This window comes from Dasypus novemcinctus, chromosome 25 (genome assembly GCF_030445035.2).
Source record: "Dasypus novemcinctus isolate mDasNov1 chromosome 25, mDasNov1.1.hap2, whole genome shotgun sequence".
Lineage (NCBI taxonomy): Eukaryota > Metazoa > Chordata > Mammalia > Cingulata > Dasypodidae > Dasypus > Dasypus novemcinctus.
In genome coordinates this window covers 15580647-15590881 of record NC_080697.1, presented here as the reverse complement: position 1 = coordinate 15590881, position 10235 = coordinate 15580647, and the positions used below count along the sequence as shown (strand labels likewise).

General features: G+C 56.9%; 2 protein-coding genes across 6 annotated transcripts in view; one reads left to right on the top strand and one right to left on the bottom strand.

The window, feature by feature from the left end:
• Window positions 1-309: 309 nt before the first annotated feature.
• Window positions 310-3232, top strand: POMC (proopiomelanocortin). Its single transcript, XM_004452511.4, has 2 exons — window positions 310-452; window positions 2418-3232. The coding sequence occupies exons 1-2, from the start codon at window positions 321-323 to the stop codon at window positions 3057-3059; spliced, it is 774 nt and encodes a 257-aa protein (XP_004452568.2). The 5' UTR covers window positions 310-320; the 3' UTR covers window positions 3060-3232.
• A 2676-nt stretch (window positions 3233-5908) lies between these two features.
• Window positions 5909-10235, bottom strand: part of EFR3B (EFR3 homolog B) — a 156717-nt gene continuing 152390 nt past the window's right edge. For all 5 annotated transcript variants that reach the window (XM_071211906.1, XM_058287716.1, XM_058287718.2 and 2 more), the window contains one exon: window positions 5909-10125. In XM_071211906.1, the coding sequence (XP_071068007.1) occupies window positions 10020-10125 (106 nt within the window). In that variant the 3' untranslated portion in view covers window positions 5909-10019. The remainder of the gene's footprint in view (window positions 10126-10235) is intronic.

Sequence of the window (10235 nt, the reverse complement as noted above, 5' to 3'; positions counted from 1 at the left end):
CTCAGGAGAGGGGCTTGACCAAGTGTTCTCTGATGTGGCCTCCACAGGGGTCTTTGGAGATAACAGGAGATAAAGGAAAGAGTTGCCCATAGTTTACTCAGTTCCACTCCCCTCCTCCCTACACAATTCAAGCCACTACCCTGCACACCTCCTGTCCCCTCAGCACTGCTCCTGTCCTCAAACAGCCTTGACCTGCAGAGTGAGTGCCTTGTTAACGTTGGCTTGCGGTCCTTCCTGGTGATTTGGCCAACATTGTTCTGCTCCCTGCAGGGGTCCCACCAATCTTGTTTGCCTCTGCAGAGCCTCAGTCTGCCTGGAAGATGCCGAGATTGTGCAGCAGCCGCTCGGGGGCCCTGCTGCTGGTCTTGCTGCTCCAGGCCTCCGTGGAAGTGCACGGCTGGTGCCTGGAAAGCAGCCAGTGTCAGGACCTCACCACGGAAAGCAACCTGCTGGTATGTAGGCCATGGCTGCCATCTTGGTTTGGGCACCAGAGAGAGGGGCTGAGGCTGGGGCAACTCAGAAGAAAGGGGTGGGGAGAAGGGGAAATCATTCCCAGTGGTAGGGGTGACTCAGGCCAGGGCAGGGCAGGACCCATCGGTTGAAGTCAGAATTGGGCCAATGAGGGAAGGAGTTTCAGAGAGACGGCTCTAGTCCACAATTTCAGCTTGATTATCCTCATTCACTGTCCTGTCCTCTGTAGGGAGACTGCACACCACTTAAGCTGTTTAGAGACAGTGCTTCCCTAGTGTTCCATAGCAACAATAACAACCATAATTAATAACCATAATTACTCCAATTGAACCTGTATTTTCAATCTTTTAGCCCCCAGATTATTCCCTTGTAAATAACCTCATTATCACTTGCCATCTCCACTTGATATCCTTTTCCCTTTCATCTGTACTAACAGTACAAAGCTAACTGGGGAGTTAGTGGGAAGGAATAACCAAGGTGCCATTTTCTCTAACTGGTAAAAAGCCGCATGCTTCTCCTTAAGGACCGGTTTTTGCCAAGTGCCTTGCAAACTTTCCAGGAGCACGTAAAGCCTGGAGCTTCCTTTAGGTTTCCACAGAGTGTATGTATGTGTGTGCATATGTGTATGTGCATGCACACGTGTGCATACTGGGGAGAGCATAAGTGAACAATGATACAAAGTCCAAGGATTAAAAGACACATTGCTGGTGCCAGTGGCCAAGACTCCATCCCGCTGCCAACACCTGCCAGCAGAGGGAGGAAAGCATATTACCACGTTCTGTGTGATTTGTCAGTGGAGAAGCTGAGGTAAGGCAAAGGGAAGTGTCTTCCTCAAAGACAGTTTGGGTTTCATGTAGAATGTAAATTAGGAGGGAAAAAAAAGAGCCCACGGGATCTGGTGAGTTCATCAGAGACACCCGAGGAACTCTTGATTTGAGACAGCCTCTCTTGCTGAGAGCTCCCCAGGAAAGGAGCCCTGACACAGGAAAACCTCTTGGGTTCTAGTTCTAGTTCTGTCACCAAAGAGCTGTGCCAGTCTCTTTCACTTCTCTGAGCCTCCAATTTCATCATCTGTCCAGTGAGGCAGAGGGAGCTTAAACTAGTTGGTCTTAGTCCCACCTGCCCCCTCAGTTAACATCCTGCAGTGTCATTCATTCTAAATCCCTGGAGGAGGAAATTCCCACCTCAACAGAGCAGCTGGGATCTGTTTCCTCCTCTGCAGTCCCCAGTAACTGAAAACTCAAGGGTGCACTCTGTTGGTCACTTTCCTAAGCAAGTAAGTACCACAGCTGAGTCCTCCAGGGACAAGCTCCAAGACCAGGGCAATGGAAATATCCTGGCTTCTTACCCCTCCCCTCTGGTCACAACGGAGTGACAGGGAAGTTCACTGATTGGTGAAGGTGCAGGGTGATCAGTTCAGAAGTTTTGAACCAACTGGAGAAAGTGCCAGTGGGGCAGGAAAGTGCTGACTGTGGCAAAGAGGCAGGACTGGGGTAGAGCAGGAGGTAGTTTTGCAGTCACTGGGGCAAGATTGACCCATCCCTGAAGACACAGGCCCAAGAAGCTGGACTTGTACTTCTTCCACCTAGAGGGATTCTCCCCCACATTTCAGACTTGAGCTGAATCATATTTACTTATTTATTAAATGTTCATTACCTGCCAGCAACTTCCACCCGCCCACCGTTTATTAACCCAGCGGGCACAGGGCAAACGGGAAGACGGTGACCGCGCTGGCAAGAGCTACGGGGAGACTCAGGTCGAGCCCCGAGCGGGATGGGGCACGGGAGCTGCCGGGCGGGCGCAGCAAGGGAGACCGGGGGCCAGAGGCCTCGCTGGGGCCCGCGGCGGCCTCCAGGCGCCCGGGCAGGGCCTTCGCGGCGGCCCCGGCGCGGGGAGAGCAGCGGCCCGGGCCGCGCCGCCCTCACGCGCTCGCTCTCCCGTCCCAGGACTGCCTCCGGGCCTGCCAGCCCGCCCTCTCGGCCGAGACGCTCGTGTTCTCCCGCCACGGCGACGAACAGCCGCTGACCGAGGCCCCCCGGAAGTACGTCATGGGCCACTTCCGCTGGGAGCGCTTCGGCCGCCGGGACGGCAGCGGCGGCGGCGCGGGGCGCAGGCGCGGGCAGGCGGCGGCGGCGCCGGCGGGCGAGGACCCGGGGCCCCGCGGCCGCGGCGCCGAGGCGGACGCGCGCAAGGGCAAGCGCTCCTACGCCATGGAGCACTTCCGCTGGGGCAAGCCGGTGGGAAGGAAGCGGCGCCCCGTGAAGGTGTACCCCAACGGCGCCGACGGCGAGTCGGCCGAGGCCTTCCCCGTCGAGTTCAAGAGGGAGCAGGCCGGGGCGGCGCTGCCCGCCGAGGGCCCGCGCGGGGACGCCGCGGCCGGGGCCGACCTGGGGACCGGCCTCGTGCTGGAGCCCGAGGCGGCGGCCACCTTGGACGAGTGGCCCTCTAAGCGGGAGCGCTTTAGCTCGGACAGCCCGCCCAAGGACAAGCGCTACGGCGGCTTCATGTCCACCGAGAAGGGCCAGACGCCTCTGGTGACCCTGTTCAGAAACGCCATCATCAAGACCGCCCACAAGAAGGGCCAGTGAGGGCGCGGCCGGCCCCAGGGGCTTGTCTCCCTGGGGACGTCCTCCCCAGAGCCCTCCTCTCCCCTCCTCCCCGGCCCTCCAGCTGCCTCCCACCGGGGCGTGGGACTCTCTAGGGGGAGAGCCGCAGGCCCTTAAAGCTCTTGTAGTTAGGAAATAAAACCTTTCAAATGTCACATCTGACTCCGACTTTGAATGGAGACTGGGTGAATGAAAATAAAATAGTTGGGGGATGGCGCACGTATGGCTCTCTATATCACTGTCCTTTTTCTTCTGAAATGCAAAGTCCATGTATATTTTAAACACTTAAAAAAAAAAAACAAAACCCAGTCATTTACTGGCCTTATCCCCGCTGCAGCTCAGGCTTTTTGCAGATCAGGAGTCCCACACTCAGAAAGGACCATAGAGGCCTGAGCGGAAGTCACTTGATAGGCAAGTTGTAGGTTCATCCAGGGCTAGAAGCCAAGGCCTGAGACCCAGCCAGGACCTCGGTGCATTTAAGCAATGGCAGTACAAGCAAACAATTCAAGACCGTACGTGGAACATACAAACTTCTTGTACTGACTTTTGCTCTCAGAATCCTGTCCACCATCCTCCAAAGCTGTTCAGATCCTCTTGGCCATCATGGTACCCAGACGGGGGAAGAAAGAGCTGCCATATGTAGGCATCTGTAGAATCTGGGGATTCTCCTCCAAAAACCTGGGAGTTAAGTCCACAAAGTGGAGCCCGGGCCTTGGACCCTGGACTCCCAGAGGGCGGAGTCCAGCAGGGAGGGGAATTGTATGTCCTAGAGAGCTCATTGGACCACCGTGCTCGAGGAGATACAGACACGAGGAGCCTGTGTAGGTGTCTTCCTTGGAGTTGAGGACTTCGTTTACAGGAGCTTCATTCCCTCCATCCTCAAGGGTTCCCAGTGCCTGTGTGGTGCGGCTCAGGCCTGCTGCCTGGAGGGAAGTGCAGCTGCACTAAGGTCTGGGGCCTTGAGGAGGGGCAGCTGGGCTGGCTGGTGTTGAAGAGCTGAGTCTGCGGTACAGGCAGAGCCCTAAACAGCCCCCTTCACCTGTCAGTTTGTGATTCCCATTCCTTGTGTAGCCGTCAGACTGGATTTTTTCCAAATAAAATTTGGGATGTGGAAGGAGTCCAACACCTCTCGGACGCCACATTCCTCACCCTCTTCCCCTGAGGGGAAAAGGCTGCTCGCAGTAGTGGGCCAGAAGGCAAGATTCCTACAGGAGGGTCCTGGGGACCTGAGGACTCCCCACTGCTTCCTTTCGCCCCCCAAATCACCTGGACATTGGTTGTGGCGCATGGCTAGGGGTCTCTTTGGGCTGTGAGGTGGGCGGCTGTGGGAATGTCTTTCTGGGTCTGAGTCCTGACTGCTCATGACCAGCTAGCTGTATGACCTTGGGCCAGTCTCTGAACTTCTTCAAGATTTACTTTTCTACCTTCCTAGCGTGAGGGTTACTATGAGGATTAAGTGAGAAAATGGATGTGACCATCCTTGTTATCACTGAGAACCAACTGTGAGGGCTGAGAGTTGATACCAGTTCAAATTCAGCTCGCTCCAAAGGCAGATATTCTCTGCCTCAAATACATGGTATCACCCACCATGGAGATGGACACATCTTTGTAAATCCATCACAACTATACAGATGTGGGCAGATGGGCGCCTCCGGGCCTTCAGCTCGTCTTGTGGTGCTGACCCGCCTTGCCCCATGCTGTCTGCCATCTCCAGCTTGCCTGGCTCCTCTTCATTCTTGGTGCTCCAGCTCAGGCCTCAACTATCACACCAGCAACCTAGCCAACTGGTCTCCCTACCCCCATCCATTGTGCACACACTGTTAATGTGTATGAGACCTTGCTTCTCTACCACACCACCTGGCTCAAGAGCCATCCATTCCAAACTCCTGGGCATCGCATGCAGGGCCCTTGTCAACTGGACTCCCTCTTCTTGCCAATCCCTACTTCCCATGCCTCCCAGCTGAAGGCTCTGCCTCAACCTACAGGTCTGCTCTTCCCGTCCTCCTCCACTTCTGCCTGGAATGCCCCCTCCTCCTCGTGCATTCCAAAGCAACCCTTTCTTCATTTCAAGTCACAGTTTCAAACCCACCTCTGCTGGGAGAGTCGCGATCTCCTCCAGCTGACTTTGATCATGTTCAGTCTTTCTGCAGTCTGCCCCCTCAGCATGGAGGGTGTGCTGTCCAGTGGCTCAGACAGCCAGTTACTTTCTGCATGTACGTCTTGTCCTTTCGTCACGGGGAAACTATAAGCCCCACAAGGGCAGAGGCCAGATGTTGTATTTCTTTCACAGTTTTCACAATGCTGGGGTCACAGGTTTGCAGCCACACATATTCCCGATTCACACGAGACTCACGGATACTTATGTACAGAAACACACATGTATGAACTGCATTAGACACACCATCGGGCAGTGTGGGTCCAAGCTGGCAGGGAAACATCTGTGTAGGGTGCTCACACATATGCCCCCATGCCCTGAGGCTCTGGGAGTTCCCAGTTCAAGAATGCACCTTGGGAAGTCCTGACCCAAGTCCCCTGGAAAGTTGTTCAGATTCTTAAGGTCTCCTCCACGGTGGAGTATGACTTGGGTCAGATTCTCGTCACTAGAATGAAGACGTGGGCCCAGGCCTAGCTACCCGAGGAGACACCCCTGCTGGGAATCCTGGGCTCATATCTCCCACCTGACAGCGTCCTTTCCACCCTCCTTCCTTCAGAGGCAGGTAAAGTAATGGTCGGTGCGGGTGGCTAAATGTCAGCGGTGAACTTGGTACTTTCAGATCCCGTTTGCATCTCAAAAACGCACTTATTTTAAAGAAATCAAACAGACAGCCGGGTGGTGACAACATTAACATTTATTTGAAAAGGGCATCATAAAGGCTCATTGGGGAGATCACGACTAAGAGTCCTAAAGAATGATTTGGCTAAGAGTCCTTCCTGCATTCCCCCCACTTCCCTAAAATAAAACTAATTGGATCCGATGAGTTTTAAATACGGAAGATGGCCACAGGCACTGATCCTGCACACACACATAACTGCAGCAGCTAGGATATACACGTATCTTCAACCACGAGCTATGTCTCACACACTCATGCACACACACGAGCAGATGCACACCCCGGCCAGGTCACGAAGGCCTAAGTGGGTCCAGACACGTGACAACGTATGGACTGCAGCGTTCGTGGATTTGCAACCCTGCACTCCATATGCCAGAATCGACTGTGGTGGAGCTCACCGGGGGGCAGCTGCAGGGTTGAGACCTCAACGTCCCCCGACGGAGAGAAGACATTGTCGGCCCAGCTGGTGCTGGAGGAGAGCACGGAACCCTGCCTTGGGGCCCCCCCACCCCAGGAACACAGAGCAGCCCCTGCTGGCCCTGGGCTCCTCCTCACCACGGCTTCCCGGGCCGCCAGGCTCCAGGACCCGCCCTGCCAAGCCCCGGCTTTGGCCGTCTTAGAGCTAGGCCAGAGTTGGGGCAAGGGGTCATCTTATCCTGGAGATTTCCAGGGTTAATGGGATAAAGAAGCGACGAGCTGCCCTAAAGCTCAACTGTGAGGAAGACACCTTGTTTCTCCGTGACCTGCCTGCGGATGCCTAGAGGTCCCTGGAAACACTGGAAGCAGGTGTGGCCTGGCCGAGGAGACTACCTTCCCGTTGACCTTCACCCTGGACACAGCCCCCCAGCTGACGCCGAGTCCTCTCCCGGGCCCTCAGCCGGCCACTTCCGTTTTCTGGTCATGAAGTGGAATTGGGGAAAAGAGCCTTCCTCCTCAAAGACAGAAGGAAACAGAAATGTATGCCCTCTCTCTACCCAGGTGGGAAGGCCTGGGGACAAGAGAATGCACTGGAAGGCCTTGTGACCCAGGGTCTCCCAGAGACGCCCAGGGGTCTCGTCTTTGAGCCGTTTAAAGGAACCCCAAGGCTGTTCTGTTTCTCAGCCCCGCTGAAGCCGGGCACGGCGCAGCACGCACACGCCCCTGGCGCTCCTTCAAGCACCCTCATTGGTCCCAGGACAAGCTTTTCACTGCTCACCCATCTAGATTTGTGAATGGGGCCCGGGGCAAGGAGAGAAAAATTGGAAGAGGGACCTCAGGATCACACGGGAGCTCTCTGAGGATCTGTTTCTCCTGCATGGAATGCCTTACCCAGATGGGTACAAACCCCCAAGCACCCATGCCTATTAAATTCTATCAGGCAAGTGCTAACCAACTCTACCCCTCCCCACAGAGCAAGAGCCCTCAGCGGCCTTCGGGGGCAGCGCGTCTGGATGGGCTCACTCACCCCTCCTGGCTCAAATTTACAACCAAGGAAGAGAGCCAAGAGGGCTCGGGCACGTGAAAAGTCACTGCCAGATGTCAGGGGGCTTGGAAGGCAGGAAGCAGTGATGCCAGGAGAGGGGTCTGGCCACCTTTCTCCCTCTAGGGCCCCCCAAACCCTGCTTTGCCTCTCTCCCAGGTCTGGTGTGAGGTGAAGGACACTGCTTAATTTTCTGTTCCACTTAGCAGTCTCCTTAAGCTTTCGGATTCTGAGGCATAATTTGGCAAGAAACCAGGTTCTACTTCATGTCAGCAGGCAACCTACTATTCTAATGAGGAAATGGAAACTGAGAAGAGAGCACTCACATCGGGCCAGTTCTCCAAAAGAAACACATATTTGCTAAGCAGAGGCGACATCAAGAGAAACCTGCCTTGGACCGATGAAGAGGAAACAGCAATGGAGTCTAAGCAGAATTGGAATCCTGTGCGAGCTTCCTCTCTCCCTGGGAAGGGGTGAGGGATGGGGGCATCTGATGTCCAGTTCTGCTGCTGGCCCTAGAAAGGCACCTGGGAAGGAACACGCCCTGGTCCCAGAGCCGGGAACCCCTCGGGCCATGCTCGGCCTGAGGCTGCTACGGGGGTGGACCCTAAAACGAAGTGGAGAGAGGCGTGTTTGTAGCTCAGGACTGAGATTGTCTTTCAAGTTTGTTCCCAAAGTTCTTGGCCTTTGAGTTGGCTTAAAGTGATTTTAAACTTGGCTTTTAAAGAAAGAGATATTAAAGTAAGGAAAAAATCCAAGTTCATGCTTGCGAAGGGGAGCGTAAGTCAGAGCCATAGGGCACAGCCAGTAAGCCGTGGGGGCAGCAGGGGCCCTGAGCCCCGGGCCTTGTGCCCGAGCAGGCCACTCGGAAGCCCTGGGCTCCCAGGACCCAGGCAGGACAAGGGGCCAGGGCTTCAGAGGAAGTGCAGAAAGTACTAGAAGGAGGGTCAGGAAGCCTCTTCCCCCCAAGCAAGAAACTTATTGCACGCATAATGGGAAAATGCATCTGTTGAGGTTCTCCCCGATTTTGGAAAATGCACCTGTCTGTCCTAACGATCACGCTCGTTGTGCACCGCGCAGGGCCCTGAGCTCCCCGCGGCAAAACCAGCCCTCTGCCACCTCATACGACACCACCTAAAACTGTACCCTCAAAAGGGATCCTTTAGGCCAAGAAGTCTACCCACCGGCTCGCTCTTTGAAAAGGAACTTCTCCGGGGATGGACCATTTGACCACTCACACCTTACGTGAGTCACGTCAGCTCAGACAAGGACAGGGACATATGTCTGGAGGAGAGGACAAGGGCTATCTCGGAGCGCGGCCTCAGGAGCTCTTGGAGGGACAGGGACCCCCGGAAGAGGCGAGCGAGCAGCAGGCCACCTGCCTGGCCTCCACCTCCTCCTCCTCACACAGTTACTCAGAGGCAGGCAGCTCTCGGGGAGGGGACCCAAAGGGGCTCCCCCTTGCTCCTCCCCAGCCTTGCCACAGACGTCCCGACTCTGTGCAAAGACTGGAGAAACCACCCCACTCTTGGGTGCTACGTCTTCCTTTCCTCACATGGGACGTCCAAACGCTCGAGCCCCAAAGTGCTGCTCGCCCCACTCGCCCCGCCTCCTCGCACCCAGGAAGGGCCGGGAGCGCCTTCCACAGCAGGTGACGTGGGCAGGCCTTGGGGGGGTCCCTGGGGGTCCTCCCCCCTTACGAGTCTGTCCTCACTCAACTCGGAGGCCCTAGAAACACCTGGAGCTCCTCAGGGAGAAAGACGTCGGAGAGCGAGAGGCCAACTGAGAGAAACACCCAGAAGGGAACGGACCAGGGGACGGCCGAGAGAAGCTCCCTGTGACCACAGGAGGGGAGATGCTGCCGCCAGGGCACACGGCGCCGTGCCACCTTTGCCTGCCACCCTCCGGTGGAGGGAGGCCCACCCGGTGCTCCCCCGCCCACAGCCCCTCTACCCTTCATTTCCTCTTTGGCTGCCCGCCAGGGCGTCTCTGCCTGCAGCAACTGGTATAAGGGTTCAAGGTTATTTAATAAGAGAAGGAACACAGACGACTAGTGGAAGGAAGACACGCCAAGGACTCGAGGCCCTCCGGCCCCTACGTGGGGAGGGCAACGCCCCGGCGGGTGCCAAGAGGCATCTCCCAGCCCCTGACGCTGTCATTTGTCGCCAAGAGCAGCTCTCCTCTGAGCCACCCCGATTGTCATTTATGGGTTCCTTTGACCAATTTGGCCTCCACCTGGTTCCAAAGCCCCTGTCATCCCAGGACCCTCGGGGGAACGGTAGATGTGCCACCCCCCACCCCCCAGGGCCACCCCCAACAGAACCCTTCACTCGCTGCGTCTTAGGTCCCTCCGCTTCTCCATAAAGACCACCCACCCTCCGTGCGTCTCTGCCCCGGGGATGACACAAAAGAGAAGACGGCGCAGGGGAGGTGCTTTGGGGCCCGCAGGGGCAGGGGGCTGCTTCTCCCTCGGGGCAGGCGGGGAGGCGGCAGGGGGGCCCAGAGTCGCCCCGGGGCCCCACCTCTGCTTGGCTAGGAAGGTGCTGCCGTCCAGGGTGTGTTTTGTCCTCCGAGACCCCCGTGAGATGAGTCGGGCGGGGCTCGTGCGCCCCCCCCCCCCCCCAGGCCCTCTGGGGAGCGCCGTCCGGGGCTTCAGTACACGCACAGATCCGGGAACTTCATCTCGTAGACGGGGACGGAGTGGCTCTGCGGCTGGCCGTAGGCTGCCGTGATGGTGCCCGACGGGCTCGGCGGGGGCCTGGCGGGGACACGCGCGGGAGAAAGGCGCCGAGAGGGAGCTGCGGGTCCCACCCTGGGCACCCGAACACAATAGGGGCTTTGGGGTTCTCTTTAGCCAGGGACGAGGGA